The sequence below is a fragment of the Acartia tonsa genome, chromosome 13 (assembly GCF_053477335.1).
Source record: "Acartia tonsa isolate MP-2025a chromosome 13, ASM5347733v1, whole genome shotgun sequence".
NCBI classification, from domain to species: Eukaryota; Metazoa; Arthropoda; class Copepoda; order Calanoida; family Acartiidae; genus Acartia; species Acartia tonsa.
The window spans coordinates 22755408-22773495 of record NC_137272.1 but is presented as its reverse complement, the minus strand read 5'-3'; the positions used below and the strand labels follow the sequence as shown (position 1 = coordinate 22773495).

At 31.9% G+C, this 18088-nt stretch overlaps 1 protein-coding gene across 1 annotated transcript; it reads left to right on the top strand.

Moving 5' to 3' along the window:
• Positions 1–250: 250 nt before the first annotated feature.
• Positions 251–17753, top strand: LOC145335206 (gastric triacylglycerol lipase-like). The gene is made up of 14 exons (XM_080180940.1): positions 251–349; positions 11489–11595; positions 11855–11949; positions 12177–12278; positions 12439–12503; positions 12676–12779; positions 13042–13135; positions 13562–13657; positions 13849–13899; positions 14234–14327; positions 14580–14658; positions 15560–15626; positions 17034–17146; positions 17687–17753. The coding sequence occupies exons 1-14, from the start codon at positions 251–253 to the stop codon at positions 17751–17753; spliced, it is 1233 nt and encodes a 410-aa protein (XP_080037066.1).
• The last annotated feature ends 335 nt before the right edge of the window (positions 17754–18088 follow it).

Genomic DNA, 18088 nt, shown 5'->3' with positions numbered 1-18088 from the left:
ACTATACTTGAGATAGTTCTTATAAAACTTTGGGTACCAGTAAAATTGTTAGTCCAATGGCCCACTCCCTTCCAGGAAAGTGTCGGTTTGTATAATGATAAGCGCAATTCCTTATCTACCCAACTTGATATAAATCCTTGAAGTTTTACAAAATTAATTTATTTAACCACCTTACTACAAACCTCATGGATATGGAACTAGAAGATTATTTAGTTTTCCCTCCAATATTTTCAATAGAAACAAAGACAAGATGTGTCGGGTTCGAGTCTGGATCACACAGCGTCATACTAAGGACGTTAAAAATGATACCTACTTCTGTTTTGAATTAGATTGTGGAATGCTTTGGCTCGTAAACAGGACCAAGAGTTAATATCCATATTAAATAAGTTCAAACCGAGGAAATTTATAGATCTATTTTTCTTCCATTGTACTATTCCTAAACTCCCTGTTTAACTTTTAATTATAAACCTATCTCTTATTTCAACAAAAACATAATTGTTATTTTTCAGCAATTAAATTCCATCCTATCTTCTAAACTAGATAAATATTATTTTGTTTGTGCGTGTATGTGAGTATGATCTCTTCAACGGGTATTAGCCAAGGATAGGCTTTAGGATATTTTTCGCGATGAAAGGTTAACAACTTTTGGATATATTTTTAAATGTAAGAAATTAAGATTTTTTTATTTTAAGCAGGGAGGAAGGGGACATTGGACTGATTATTCCACTAGTTCCCAAAGTTTTATAATAACGTTTTATTATTCGTTGGCTCAACAACTTTGGGGACTATATCAATAAATTTTGATTTGTTGTTTAATTAAGTTGAGTGTCCAAACGTTTCCACCTCTATTTGTATACTGTAGAGGGGGTAATTTTGTTAATAATCAATGGGGATGTAGATCATGTGTCGGTCATTGTCTTTTCCCTGAATTTTAAGTTTTTCTTTTCCCCTTCCAATTATATTACCTTCCTCGTTTACCCTTAATAATCTCTCTTCCCCTTTATTCTATAATCCCTCCCTTTCTCTTGTTTCTTCCCCCTGTATTTCTCGTTGCCGCCAAATTTTGGCGGCAGGATAATAAATCCTCCAATAGGAAAATTAAAGGTATTTTTTTCCTTTTTTTTAAAAGGAATATGAAAAGAAATAAAATCGATAGAATTTTCTTGTTAAATTTCTCTCGAACTGAAAGTGGAACACATTTTATTTTATTATGAAAACCATTTTTTAATGAATTTATGTTAGGTTAGGTTTGGAGAGGGTTAGAAGTGCCCTGGGGGATTAAGGCTTTACGAAAAAGCCATAAATAGGTTTCTTTAAGGTTAAAAAAAAGGGGCGTTTCTGTCATTTACTTGATATTTCGGAGGATTTTATATTAAAATTTTCAAATCGACGTATAATTCAAATGTATTTTTTTAGTAAAAAAACGTTTTATAATTCGTTAAAATTTTTAGTTTTTTTATATGTCTGTCTATCTATGTTTTCGTTCGAAGCGAATATTTTCTTATATTATAACGTTCGTATGTAATGATTATCTTTCTGATAGAATCGGTCAATTTAAAACTTTTTTGATTGTTCAAAGTAGATTTAATGTATTTTCTCGTATTCATTCCAATCCGGTGGATAGGAAACGGTTCTCATCCATACGAAAAAACTATGTCTAGCATCGTATTATATCCAGCTTTCTACGAATATAAAAATGTACAATCATAAGATTAAAACCAGTTTTTTTAGCCGGTGCCTTTGTCACCTCAGGGCTAAAAAAACTAGTTTTAATCTTATAATTGTACATTCTATATCCGCGGAAAGCCGTTTATAATACGATGCGAGAAATAACTATTATAAGTGAAGCAACTATATGATTATGACTTGATTGTCAATAAGACTGTTTTGAAAGAAAAATTTTTGACCAAAAAATCTCCAATCGTTTTGAGTATATTGAATATTTACAACCTGTTGGTTTACTTTTTAGTAGCGAAGCTACTCTATAATTCACAATGTCCGTCCGTCCGTAATTAATGAATTGGGGGAAACGTGGTTTTCTCGGCTCCTATAAAAGATAGAGAGCTGAAATTTTTTGACAACATTCCCATTAATAAGAAGCACAATTAACTATAAAACATCAATGGCGGTCGGACTGCTTTTTAGCAGGTTTTAGGCTATTTTTTATATTTTCCAAATTTTCCCCATATCTTTGGTATTTATGGTCCGATTTTTAAAATTTTTTCAGTTAAAGAGATCAAAATTAAATTTCCCGTCATTGGAAGAAAACAACAATGACGGTCAGACTGCCTTTTTGCAGGTTTTTGGCTATTTTTATATTTTTCACATTTTTCCCCATATCTTTGGTGTTTATGGTCCGATTTTCGAAATTTTTTCATTTAAAGATATCAAAATTAAATTTCCTGTCGTTTGAAGAAAACAACATTGACAGTCAGACTGCCTTTTTGCAGGTTTTTGGCTATTTTATATGTTTGACATATTTGCCCATATCTTTGGTATTTTTGGTCCAATTTTAAAACTTTTTTGCATTAACAGTTACAAAATATTTTTCCCCATCGTTATGTGCAACTAGTATGTAATTTACTTTAACCGTCTTCATCATACAAAATAAAACAAGGTTTCGTGTTTATATTCTCCAATAAATACACTTTAAATCTACTTCTATTCCCATCCACAATTTTTTGTGCTTCGCTACTTATGGATGTTGTCATCCTTGTTTTTAATTTTGACTTTTCATAACATTTTAATATGTTAAACTTTTTAATAAGGAAGAACATACATTTTTGGGGAGGGGGCAAACATTTCGGGTATTATCGGTTTCGTGATTTCGCCTCTTAAGGGGCTTTCGTCGTATTTTTACAGTAGCTTTTCTCCTATTTCTAGCCCCTGCGTGGAGCTCTAACCCTGTGTGGCCATTTGCCTAACCCTGCAGGGCAATCATTAACATTTACCTAAATTAACCTAAAATAAAATAACCAAAAGCTACTATCAAAATACGACGAAACGCACCTTAAGAGGCGATGCCCAAAAACCGACAATAACAGGCATTTTTTATTGCCAATTTCTCTCGGTAAAGATTGAATAAAAAGGAGAACCATATCGGTTCAGAGTTCCTATCACTTAAACAAGGATTATTACAAAAATAAGAGTACTAACCATTTTGTTAATTTGATTTCAAATCTCTGTATTCTAAAAGATCAAAGAACTTGATATTGAATCTTTTCAAACATTTAAATCAATAAACACACTTTTTTTCACAAATTATCTATAAATTGAACTTCACTTATGAAATTGTTGTTTTTCAACTCTTGAACATTCATCGTAGCATTTATATTATTAAATCTAAAACAACTAAACATATTAATTGGTAATCAATGGATTTTATTGCAGTAAAAGTGGAAAATTCTTATCATACTACTTTGATTTATGAAGCTTTACAAAGTCTCAAAATGTGACGTCATAAAAATGAGGGATCATCCATCTCATTTTTAGGGGTTTTCTTTTCCACTTCTCCTCTCGTCCCTCATTTTTATGTCGTCACACGGCTCATTTTTTTTAGACACTTTGTAAAGCTTCTTGATTTATGCTTGAAAACGGAAAATTTGAGGGGGGAGGGTGTGGTAGGTACACTTGCAGAAAAAAAAAATTTGCCTGTAACTTTTCTACCATTAAAAATGTAGTGAAATTTACTGTAGTTAATTCAAAAAACCTAATTAAATAAAATTTACCACGAAAATTTTAAATTTATTAAGTTTTTGACAATAAAAGACAAAACTTTTACTGAAAAACAATGCTTGTGATTAATATCATTTGAAAATGATTTATATTGTGACTTCCCGATACTTTTTTTAAATAAAATTTTTGCAGCTGTGCTAATTATGAAAAAGGTGGTACTAGTTTTATCTCTAAAATATAACAAATTGATAATATTTAAACTAATAACTATGCATAAGACAAGCTACTAAAGGTCTTATGTCAACTCGCAACGCACTATCTCTCCAACCATCCCTCCATCCATCCATCCTATTCAAGCAGTTTCCTTGCTGGACACTCAACCATCAAGGGACGTGTAGGGGCTGCATTCATTTCCGCAAATGTATAATACAATAAATTCGCAAAAATGCATTTTATTATAACAGCACAAACTGCTCTTTAAAATTAGTGTTTCAATTTTATCAATAAAAAACCTCATCAATATCTTACTGTATTATTTTTTTTTGGCGCGAAATCGTATTAATATGCATGAGTAAATATGCGGAAGAAATGGCACATCCATCATAGGACTTAAAGCAAAGGGGAAGGGGGTGTTATTAAACTTCGGTTAATTCATAAATTTAGCAATATCCTATCATATAAAGTAGCAAAGGTGTTTTGTCTGAAGCATAAGATCTCAATAAATACTTAACCGATTGGGTTCTCTATTTTAGATAAACTTCATATTGGTCCTATGATAGTTTTAGGCTATTTCATTTCAGATTTAAGTCTTTAGATGAATTTAAGCTAGTTTTCTTGTCCTTCTCTGTCCCTTCGAATACAAAGCCCATTGATGCTAGGGGTGATGCCGCTAGTTATATATAAATTATCAAGAAATATGACATTGAAGGACGTTGTCAACCACCCTGAAAAAAATTGGGGGCGTCCCACGCATCTTATCGTCACCCCTCTACATACACCCCTCTAAATCATTATGCACCCTCAAGCTCACACCCCTTAAGATTTTTTTAGGGATGTCAAAGTTGCTCTTTGAATCTTTGATACAATATCTTTTATTTTTCTTTAACTACATTACATCTAGGCAATTTTGCATTGTGTGTAAGAGGTAAATAAAGTAGCTTAGTGTCTTTTAATTTTACTAGTGTTTCGTCCCAAACTCTTAGGGAAGGGTGAAGGAAGATGGGAAAATAGCCTAAAACCACACAAAGACATGCATAAAGCTTTTCTAAAAAGTACATTTAATTCGGACAATCAGTTTCCGAGATTTTTATTGTCAGACAAAACACTTTATTACTTTATATACAGGATGTAGGCGCTACTTAGAGATAAGAATATCCTTGCAGTTAAAATTAAGTATTAATGCCAAAAAAAAATTAGTTGTTATGAGAAAACACTTGTTTAAAAGAAGGATATATTCATAGGGGAATTTTTCCCATGGAAGGTGTCTTATTCCTTATTATTCCTCCTTCTACTTTATGTTTTTACATTACAGAAAAGTTTACGTATATAGCAAAATAAATGACGTTTATAACCCATGCGAAATCGGTTTTCTACGTATTTTTATGGTTAGTTTAGGTTAGGTTAAGTATGGTTTGATCTCCCCGCAGGAGCTAGATATATGTATATTTCTATAAATTAATTATAAGGCGGATGGCTCTCTATGGTCGCAGTTTATTTGTTTGCCCAAAAAAATCCCTTAAAATTCTTAGGATCATAATTATTTTGCTTCATGTAAGAATTTTATATCAAATGACAAGAAACTGAATTTTAGAAAAGCTGCAAAATAAAATTTTCTTTTTAGATCTCTGGGTTTGATTTATCCTTACGGTGCATTATTTGCCAAATGTACCACTTTTCTGCACTACCTCTCCGATTTTGTTAATACGCTATATTTTGGTCCGTTGGGTCATTCAAGGATGCTGGATGGCCAAAAAAAAGTTTCAGAGTCCCTGGATGTCTAGATATCTAGCTATCTATGAAGGTAGGTAACAAAAATGTAAAAAACACCCATTTTTTCACAATTTTAAAAATTAATTTTTTCATCAATCTTACATCCAATCTATACATTTTATACACCAAAATGATCGTTTATTCATGTAAAAAGCGCACATAATGCTATTTTGGCCAAAACTCTAATTTTACAGGGTGTCCAACAAAAAGTGTATTTTGGATATCTAGCGTAATACCCAAAATACCTGTCCGAAAAAAATCATTTTTTTTGCTTAAATCCTGTGTTTTATCTGTGTGCATATGTGGTATATAACGGTTCGGACGACCCGGGACTATAAGGTTGTCAAATTTCACTTTGGGACACCCTGTAAATGTGATTTTTGTGTCTGTAGAGCTAAAACTTGGTCCAAATTGGCTATTTTTTTTCAAATTACTCTAATATGTGTCTTAGTATGTTTGGCCATAGTGTTTTCTGACCAGATCAATATTTTCATATTTTTTGGACACCCTGTATTTTCAAAAAAAGAGAAAAAATTTTTTGGTTTTTTTTAAAATTTTTTTTCTATTTTTAAGTTACTTAAAACTGTCATATAGATACAGATTTTGACTAATAACAATAATATTTGCCTATTTTACAATTTTTTACACTTTTGGGACACCCTGTGCATGTTTTTGAAAAATGATGGTTTTTGCCCATTTTTGGGGGGAAGGCGTCGTTTTAGGGCCATAGACTATTTCTTCATTTTTGTAGAACTTTTCAAGACACACCATTTGTTATTTATGCAAAAACCGCAAAAACCGAACTGTTTTGCCGTTATTCACCGCCAAAGGCAGAATTTTTTACGTTTTTTGCCGTTCCCGAGGTTCTAATGGGCATTTGTGGTAAGAAGACGTTGATTTATCAAGATAACTGTGAAATACTTTTATTTAGGCATTTTAATTTACTAAATTTCATGTGAAGTAAATGTTTTTGTATATCCAACTGATTTTTATCAAAAGGAATTTCAAATGCACATGATTTATGTTTCTTTTATCACTTATGTTATAGCAATTATTTATGATATATTCACTTCATTTTCTTGTTTTAACAATTGAAATCCATCTCGACGAAAAACGGTTAGCTGCACAAAAAAATTTACTTAATATGAAATTTAGTAAATTAAATTACCTAAATAAAAGTATTTAAGAGGGATCTTGATAAATTAACGTTTTCTTACCACAAATGCCCATTACAACCTCCGGAACGGCAAAAACGTAAAAAAATTCCGCCTTTGGCGGTGAATAACGGCAAAACAGTTCGGTTTTTGCGGTTTTTGCATAAATAACAAATGGTGTGTCTTGAAAAGTTCTACAAAAATGAAGAAATAGTCTATGGCCCTAAAACGACTCCTTCCCCCCAAAAATGGGCAAAAACCATCATTTTTCAAAAACATGCACAGGGTGTCCCAAAAGTGTAAAAAATTGTAAAATAGGCAAATATTATTGTTATTAGTCAAAATCTGTATCTATATGACAGTTTTAAGTAACTTAAAAATAGAAAAAAAATAAAAAAAAAAAAAAAAAAAATTTTTTCTCTTTTTTTGAAAATACAGGGTGTCCAAAAAATATGAAAATATTGATCTGGTCAGAAAACACTATGGCCAAACATACTAAGACACATATTAGAGTAATTTGAAAAAAAATAGCCAATTTGGACCAAGTTTTAGCTCTACAGACGCAAAAATCACATTTACAGGGTGTCCCAAAGTGAAATTTGACAACCTTATAGTCCCGGGTCGTCCAAACCGTTATATACCACATATGCACACAGATAAAACACAGGATTTAAGCAAAAAAAAATGATTTTTTTCGGACAGGTATTTTGGGTATTACGCTAGATATCCAAAATACACTTTTTGTTGGACACCCTGTAAAATTAGAGTTTTGGCCAAAATAGCATTATGTGCGCTTTTTACATGAATAAACGATCATTTTGGTGTATAAAATGTATAGATTGGATGTAAGATTGATGAAAAAATTAATTTTTAAAATTGTGAAAAAATGGGTATTTTTTACATTTTTGTTACCTACCTTCATAGATAGCTAGATATCTAGACATCCAGGGACTCTGAAACTTTTTTTTGGCCATCCAGCATCCTTGAATGACCCAACGGACCAAAATATAGCGTATTAACAAAATCGGAGAGGTAGTGCAGAAAAGTGGTACATTTGGCAAATAATGCACCTTACATAAAAGCAACAGGAACTGTGTCTGTCTGTGGTTCTGTCTGTATCGATGGATCTCGATAGCCTATTAACTGATATGGTTCTCCTTTACATGGGTCCTGGGAAGGTTTATAACTATTTTGGAGGAAGGTATTATCCAAAAAAAATATGCGATGGTTAAAAAATCAAAAATTTAATTATTTTATGGAAACAACCATGATATTAAGCATAGGGGCAAAGGGGGGGGGGGGGTATTTTATTATAACTTATACCATCAAGGAGGGGGGTGGGTTGATTTGATTATTAATACTTATAGGATTTCTGAAGTCTAACATACAATAAAATTACAATAGAATTTAAGATTATGGTTGGCTGATTTTATAGTATTATACTACAGTGACTTATAGTGTGATGGAATCGTTCCTGGTTGTCCAATGCCTTACTGATTTTTGCTGACCAAAGCAGAAAACTGAATATTCAAATTAGCTCCGCCACTTTACAGTTTTTGAGAGGATTTGGATTCGCGTTAAAAGTCAAAGACAAAAGATAAAGTCAATATATCTACGGATAGGTCATTTATCAGAAAATTGTAGGAGACACTTTAAAACTATGGTATGACCAGTAGATTTATTCTGAAAAGTAAAATCCTATTGTTCCAGTGGTAAATAAGACAAACGGACGGACGGACACACATCGTTTTACTTTGTATTATTGTTAGGTCCTAGGGGTAGTTTCCTCAAAATATTTTGAGAAAACAGCTTAAAACTACCCTTAACCGTCCCTGATAAAAAAAAACTAAAAACCCAATTTATCTTTTGGTTAAATATCTTAAGGTTCTTAAGGATTATTGGGGATAAGGTAAGGAAAACAAATTGATCTCCAATTATGATAAACAAAACTACCTCTTCTGTAGATTAAGATTCTAAATGGAAAATTGTTGACACTGGTAATTTGTCTCGCTATGTATATTTTGTATTCCAGCTTAATCCTCCAAATGTAATATGAATAAAGGCGAAATAAAGAATTATATTTAGATTTATGAATATAATAATTTTTATATTAATTATTATCATCTTTATAATAACATAACCAGCGGCTGAGCCCCTTGCATCTTGTAGCTTCGCATTCGAAGGTTAGGGAAAACAGAAAAAAGCCTAAAACCATCACAAGACCTAAGTAAAGCTTTAATAAAATGAAGAACTTAATCGGTTCAGTAGATATCGAAATCTTAAGATAGTAGTAAGGACTTAATATCTGCAGCTTAAAATCTCAATAACTCCTGAACAAACTAGGTTTTTATTTTAGGTGTGATTTGCTTCTGTGATGGTTTTAGGCTACTCAGATTCAAGCACTGGGATGGTTTGAAGATATTATCAAAGCTCCTCTCTGCCCCTACGAATACAAAGCCCCTAGATGCAAGGGGTGTTTAAGGGGGTTTCTTTATATAATAATAGGATATATAAGAATGAAATTTTCAAAAAAAAAAAGGAATAGTAATAGGTTTGGTGACTTTTAATAAAAATGTCTCCTAAATCCCTGGCATTTTTACACTCAAAGTTGGTCCGTCCGTCCCTAAAAGATTGGTCTGCTGTAAATAAGGCATGTTGAAATTATCCCATTGACTTTAAACTTTAATAGAGATGCCTCATACAGTAAGTAACAGTCCTTGCGGACGCCAAGGTGTTGTTAAATAACCAGATACAGAAACACCATTTTTTTGACTGTCCTGACTTAAAACTGGTAATTCCTAAGACTATAGGGCAAAAATATAACATCTCTATAATCATTCTTTATTTTGTTTAAGCTTCTCTTTTCATGGTTATTATCATCCTTGTTGAATGTATGACTATTTACTTTTCTTATTTATTTATCAGTAAACTTATTTATTTATTAAAACATAAACTTCAATGAGATAAAAGTTCATTTGTAATCAGTTCCTTTACAAATGTGGATCTTTAGGAGTTCTAAACATTAAAAAACATTTTTTCATTTCAAAACTCTATTACTAGTAAAAGTTAGTAAGTAATGTGTAAATAATAAATATAACTTTGCTCACAAGGTTATCTAATTATTACATTTACTAAATATGACTTTTAAAAATATTTAATAGTTATTTATCGCACTATTATACTCCGTTTTCCGTGGATAATAAAATGAAAAATTGTAAGATAAATTTCAGTTTTGTTGGTCTTAGAGGACCTGGATTTAATGAATAAATTTTTATTTGATCATTTTTGAAAATTTTTCTATAATACGATACAATACATATTTTTTCAATCTGGCTCAGAACCGGTCCAAATGAAACGGAAATAAATCGGTTTTAAATTCCCAAGACTTTTATAGCCGTAGAAGCCGTGTGCGAATTATAAAAGATTATATTTGAAGTTTAGAATATTGTATATCAGGTTGATTTCAATTTTCTTTCTATTTTCTACAGCCTTAGGCAAGTCACTATTTTTTTTACATATTCATGTATAATTCAATTTCGACAGCCAAATTCAGCCAGCCACTTTTTATTTTAATAAGCTGCTATAAAACCATTCTCAGTTATCAACCTTATAATTATAATCTGCCGCTAAAATACGTAAAACTGCAGCTGTAAGTCAATTAATAACCTTACAATTGGCAATTTCCCAATGTCAGATTCCAATTTGACAACTATAAAAGTATGCATAATCAAAAATTACATATTGGAGCAAATTTTGGTCAGTTTACTGAAAGCATGGTTATGGTTAATTTCATGAAAATTTTTAAAAACCTATAATAGTTATTTCTCGCATCGTATTATAAACGGCTTTTTGCCGGCTAAAAAAACTGGTTTTAATCTTTTGATTGTACATTTCTATATTCGTAGAAAGCTGGATATAATACGATGCTAGACATAGTTTTTTCGTATGGATGAGAACCGGTTCCTATCCACCGGATTCGAATGAATACGAGAAAACAATAATATTATTTTTTTATTTTAAGCTGGTTTCTGTGACTACAAAAAAACGTCATATGAGGATCTCTTTCAGGCTCTTAAAGGGTAATATATAGTTCTAACATTTGTACAGAATTTCAATAGAATATAAGCGTTACAGACTTAAATACTAAGCATTAAGCAAGTCAGTCAACATTAAAAAAAATATTGAATTAAATGTTATTTGTATAAGAATGATTTAATTTAGTTCAAATGAGTTTGACATTAGAAGAAGTTATCCCCATATCAAGCACAACCTACCCACTGTGAGTATAGTCTAATTGTTATTGTCTATCATTCATGTATTTTATCATTTTTGTTTGACATATTCCATGTGCATATTTTTTATCAAATTGTTTTCAAAAGAGGCATAATTTCTACAATCAATATAATCCCCAAACGGTGTTTTCTTTTAAATTGCCCAAAGAGCAAAGAAGCCCTTTCTCGAAAGGAAGGGTACCTGAAGTGCCCAAACCCTTCAGGGCCTATACCTGCAGTGCTCTAACCTTGCAGGGCCTATACCTGCAGGGCTATCTTTTACCAAATATACCCTAACCAAGCATAAGGCATATACACATATACACATACCAGAAAAACCAGGCAGGGCTAAAGTAAGTACTTTGAGGGAAACCACTGATAGATCATTTAATTTTAAAGGATGAGATCATTCGTATGAATGGGTACCCCGAAGAGACCTACTATGTGACTACTGATGATGGCTATATCCTGACCCTTCACAGGATTCCGGCTGGCAAGGATGACAGGTATAATTTATTTGAGGATTTGAAGATAATTGTAAGCGGGGAAGATCATTTAAATGTTTGGTTACTCAGAGGAGACTAAATATACTAAAGGTGTTTAAATCCTAAGCTGGATTCTGAAGCTAGTAAAAGTGTCTGACTCTGATTATGACGTAAAAAAAATTAACCAATGAGAGGCCATTATAAATTTTACCATTGGTCAATTACAGTGTATACCACCAATTGATTTTATGCATTATTAAAAGTATGAATCATAAAACAGGGGACCAAAAGAAGGAAGACCTGTTGTTTTTGTTGCTCATGGACTTTTCTGTTCTTCAGCAGATTTTGTTGTTTCAGATCCTTCTAAAGGATTAGGTATGTCATGATTCATTCTTTTTTAACATCAATTATTTGAGCATTAAATGACATAGTCGAACATCCAAGATAGTAAAGGTTATTGGCACATGCTTCACCATAACTATGCGGAGTATTCGTTTTTATCAAATTAAAGATCATTCATGCAAATTATAGCTTGTCTTTTAAGAATATATTAAGTCAAAAACACAAAAATAAGAAATGTGTCCACTTATTACTTTATCCAGGATACCTGTTGGCTGATGCAGGATACGATGTTTGGCTGGGAAATTACAGAGGAAATACATACAGCAGAAACCATACCTACCTGGATCCTGATGACCAATCAGGTTGGAATTATTTAACCACATGTTAAGTTACAATGTTGAAAAGTTCTTTTGATTATCTGGTTTTGTTATTATACTATAACCTAAGACCAAATATGTAGTTAGCATGAGTAATCTTATATGTTCACTAGAATTTCAGGATTTTACCTAAATTGTTATTTAGGTGGATTCTGGGACTTTTCCTGGGATGAGATGGCTAAATATGATACTCCTGCTATGATTGAAATGGTATTGGTCTTTATTCTCCTTCAGTCTTTAACCAACTATATCATTTGTTATCATAAAAAGTAGTTTTAGACCTAGACGTACATAATAGATAAAAAAATATGGATTTTAAAATGCTTGGTCCATTAATATAATCAAGATTTAAAGCTTGGTTTTTTTAGTTGTTATTGTCTAGATTCTGGAACACACAGGTTCTATGGACTTGCAGTACATAGGTCACTCTATGGGAACTTCCACATACTTTGCTATGCCTCACTACAGACCTGACCTCATGAATAAGTATGCATTTGTATAAAAGAATATATGAAAGTTTTTATAGGGGTAGCATATGAAAACTGATAAATTTTCAACTTTAGTCTAGTCTTTAGTTTTGGGGAAATTTTTATCTGGTTGTAGCTATGTGTCTTAGTATTACTATTAACTAACTTATTTGCTTTAAGTTTTGACTAATCGACACAACAACTAATAATCAACTAAAATGTAAGTTTTAGTGTAGTGTTGCTACTAAAAAACACATTAAGATACAAATATTTGACATCAGGATCAGATTGGCACATTTGATGGCTCCAGTTGCCTACGTTGGTCACATGGAAAGTCCCATTGCATGGATTGCTGGCTTTGGAAACCCAATTCATGTAAGTGTCATATGATTCGATAAATTAATGTTGACAAAATCTAGAAGAATTAGAACTCACTTTAAGAACAATCTTACTGAACTATTTTTTAGAAAGTTTACACATTTTGATATAAAACAGCAGTATTTTTTTACTTCATCCCTTTCATCTCCTAATAGTGTAATTTCTGCGGAAAAAATCTGATTGATGAAATTATAATGTCCCAAAATTTAATCATGTCTGACAAAGTATAATCTCATCTCTTTGTCTGCTTCAAACTACCACAGGACCAGAATCTACATATTTGTTCTTGAAGAATAGAGCTCAATCATTTCAGCTGTTACTGAGATCAATTAAGCTTCAGATGGAAAGAAGTCGTTCTACTTTTTATTATAGATATAGATTAAAATAATACTAAATAATAAAGTTGCCTTATTTCTATTTCAGATTATCCTGGAATGGTTAGGAATTGGAGAATTTCTTCCAAACACTCTTCTTGTAGATTGTTTGGCATCCTTGTTCTGCCAAGAGGGACTGACCCAGGTTTTACCTGACATTAGTTTATTTTGTTCTAATAAATTCAATAAATCTTATATGACATGTAGTTTGTTTTACTTAAAGTGTACAGTTTTTTTTCTTATCAGCTTACCTTAATTCATTTATTTGTTTAAAAGAGATAAGTTCCTCAGTGATTACCATATAACTTTTATATTTAATTACTATGTGATTTATAGGGAATATGCTCAAATATTATGTTCATCTTTTGTGGGTTTGATGAGCCACAGGTAATAAAGAAAGTTTTTTTTATATTTTTGTAGACCTTTCCTGAATTACTAAATTGTATTAGGAAATAATTTATGAAATATTCATTACTACAACAAAGATTTAATATACTATTATGATAAGGTTTTTTTGTCTGAAGATAATGATTTACTTCTCAATCGATTGGGTTTCCTATTTTAGGTTAGCTTCACATAGGTTCTCTATTGGTTTTGGGTTATTTATTTAAAGATTTCAGTCTTGAGATGGTTCGAAGCTATTTTTCTATCCCCTCTGTCCTTTCAAATAGATGCTAGAAGCCAAGAGTATTTGATAATTTAAAAAACTAAACACATTTAGATGAATAAAACCCTGCTTGAAACAGTTCTTCACCATACCCCTGCAGGGTCTTCTACCACAACAATTCTTCAATATGCTCAGGAAGTTGTCTCAGGTATTTGATTTACAAATATTTACAAATAAAAAATTTACTGGCATGATTTTTATCCTAATTCAATAAAAGTTGTATTATAAAAATTATAAAATTTCCCATATTTTCAAAAAAAAAGTAACCCTACTGTGAAATTCCAACTTTTTTTCTAACACTGTTGAAGAATAACACTAAACCAGAATTTATTAGAGAATTTATGATACTCTGAGTTAAAATTTTGTATACAAACATTGTTATGATATATAAATGTTTCAGATAACTTTGCGGGTTATGATTGGGGATCAGAGGAGGCAAATCTCCAACATCATGGACAAATTAGTCCTCCAATATATAGGTAACTAATGGCTCCAGCCCAAGAAGGGGTTAGATTTTCATTACACCATTATGAATCAGTCCACCAATTTAAGTAACAAGTTGCTACAGCCCTAGAGGGGTTTGAGTTTCAACTAAAACATCATTTTAGCTTTGAAAATTGTAAAGAATAAATTAAATTTATTTGAGGCTGAGGGCTTATATGGAGAGGTAGATTGTGCTAAAATTCTGTAAAGGTGTGAGTTTTAAGGCTTAAAATCAGTAGTAGAACGATAATTTTCACTAAATATGTGTATTCCTTATTGAATAGAACAATAGACAAAAAAATGTAAAGTTAAGGATAATTAAAAAATTGTTATAAAAAAAACGAGAAATTCACTGAATGCGTTGCTAATGTCAAACTGACAAAAATTTATGGCAGTTAAATTATTGGAAAGAGTTTCAAAAATTAAAAGTAATGCCCATTATTACAAAGATATTAATTTTTTAAAACATTATTTAATTGTCAATGTTAATTCTCGAATCTATGTATTATACGTTAAAAATGAATTTTTGTCACTTTGACATTAGCAAAGCTATCAGTGAAATTTTCATGTTTTTTTAACAATTTTCAGGTAATGTTAACTTTTAAAAGAATTTTTGTCTATAGTTCTTTTCAATAAGGAATACACATATTTAGTGAATATTATCATTTTACTACTATTTTTAAGCCTTAAAACTCACACCTTTACGGAATTTTAGCACAATCTACCTCTCCCTTTTTCATGGTCAATTTCTCATGGTGTGGAGGATATTCTCTCCCTGAAAAAATAGATATAGGCCTGCTGGGATTGCAAACAGTCACATCAAAATTAAAATTAAAATTTGGGTGTGAAACACCTCTATAAGTGAGAGCATCACACCACAATATGAAACCTTTTTAGTTTGTCTGAGGTTACATCACCTGTAGCCATGTACTGGGGACTCAATGACTGGCTTGCAGCTGAGGAGGTAATTTATCCATCATTTTATGTTGATTCTTTTTTATTGCAATAAGATTAAACCACAAATCGTTATAAAGTTTGTTTAGGAGTCTTGTTCTTTCACTTTAACTTTTTTTCAATAATAGATATTATTTTTATTATTTGTTACCTGTCCAGAACTTCAACATCCTATTATTTCAGCTTTTTATTTAATTTTACTGTGCATTACCTATTGCAATAGCATTTCTTAACCCTTACAGATCGGGTAGGGGGGGGGGGGCACTAAGAGACCCCTCCTTTAGTTTTTTCAATCTCATTTTTTTTGTAGGTAAGATGGAGAGCTGTAACTTCATGACTTTTTAAGTTTAGTAATTATACGCCGGCAAGAGTTGATTTTATTAGGATATCTGGTCTGTGTCGGTCGTGGTGTCCGGTCAAAGTCGGTTGGGTAGCAAAAAAAAATTAGAAAAAAATTCTAAATAAATCTTAATTTCTACATTATGACTTTTGTGTATAAGGTAGAAACCTAAAAATTTTTTGGTGAATACTTAGATATCAATGACCTTCTGAGAAAAGTGGTGTTATGACCGTTTGACCGCTCCCTGACCGACTTTATGACCGATTTTTGTCCGGCTTTTACTACAGACATATATCATGAATATCGTGGCTTCTATTACAGCTAGAGACCTATAATTTTTTTTGGTAAATCCTTGAGCAATAATAAACAGATAAAAATATTAATTTGCGCCGCTAACCGCCGTGTTTTACAGCCGTAACCGCTGAAAATGGCGGTTTCCGTTATTTGCCGTTTTTCGGCGATGATCAGAAAAAGTAATTTTTTTGTTATGAAAAATAAAAGTTCGTCCTAAAATTTGGTCATCCTAGCTGCAAAATTGGCCGCTCTACAGCTGTTTTAAAATTTAGCGGCTGGCCGCTAAAAAGCGGCTAAGGAGCGGTCTGACCGCTATGACTAAAAATACACATGAACCACCAGAAAAAAATTGTACGTCTTTATCTGTACCAGGAGCCGAGATAGAGGGGGGGGCTCTTAGAGCCCCCCCCCCCCCCGATCTATTAAGGTGGGAATTGGGGCCCGATCTGTAAGGGTTAATAGCTATTCTATTATTCACTATGTCTTTCCGTCTGTCAGTCCGTACAACTATGGAAAAAATATGATTCACTCAGGTATTATCCAATATAAATGGTTTATTTTTGGAGAAGATTCTCTATACCAATGAATAAGCATCAGGTATGCTATTTACTTTGTCTGTCAGTCATGCTACAAAAATAAATATTAAGAAATATAAAAAATTGAAAGGTTGCGTGATTCTTGATCTTTAAATATCCTCGTCTGTGTTCCCATCCATGATTTTTTTGTGCTTCGCTTCTTATGGATTTTGCCATCCCTGTTTTCATAATAACTACCTATCATTAGGATGTAGAGAGGACACTATTAGAGCTGCCTAACCTTGTACCTGGTATGGAGATAGCTGTGGAGTATCCAGCTTGGAATCACCTGGACTTCCTCTGGGCTATTGATGCAGACAAGTATAATTTTGTTAATATAAGTAACTAGCATATGTTGAGAAAAAAAAATTTAGTTTTATTTGCAATATGTTTTTCTTTGTTGGATGCTAAAGCTCTAATAGCATACCTCCAGACAAGGAAAGAGATATAAAACCTCAATAGAAGGTTTTTTTCGAGGACGAAGCCCAATCTGTCACATAGTGAGGAAGACGATTCCCTTTTCTCCCATCTCTTTTGAAGAGTTTTTCTTTCCCCCTTTCCCTTTTTCTTTTCCCTTTATATGACGTCATATAGGAATCGTCTTTCTCACAGTGGGACAGATTGGGCTTCGTCTTTTTCGAGTTTGAGGGAGGGGAGTAAATGTAAAATTATGTCAAATTTTGTTGTGAGTGGGGGGGGGGGGTGAATCACCTCTTTAACAACGCCCCTCTTTAAACATGTTTTTTTTTCTCATCGAGCCAACTAGAACATAAATTTATTTTAGGACCTTTGCCGAAGATTCAGCTGTTTTCATAATTGCTTCCTTTTTTGAAAAACCTTAAAATTAATTTCATAATTTAGATATGTGTATAAGCCCCTGATGGAAAATATGGAAAAGTGCCGTCTTCAGGACTGTACAAATTTGTAATTTTATAATGACAAAAATAAAATTCTGTAATGATTTTTAATTTTAGTTTGTCAGCATCCTTTTATATAAAGTATTTTTTTTTATCTGGCAAAATTACAGGTCAAAATGAATCTAAATATAATTTTTAAAAATCAGTTGGTTTTCCTATATTGAGTTCACAAATAAAGATATTAAATAAGGTACAGATTTGTCGCTAAAATTCACCTTTAGTGCTTTACTTTAAAATCACGCAACCTTTGAAATAAATTTTGAATTAAATAAATTTGAAACATGTCTAAAATTTTTCCTATACTAAAATACTCATACATGCTTTAGATGTTTTTGTTAAATTATCT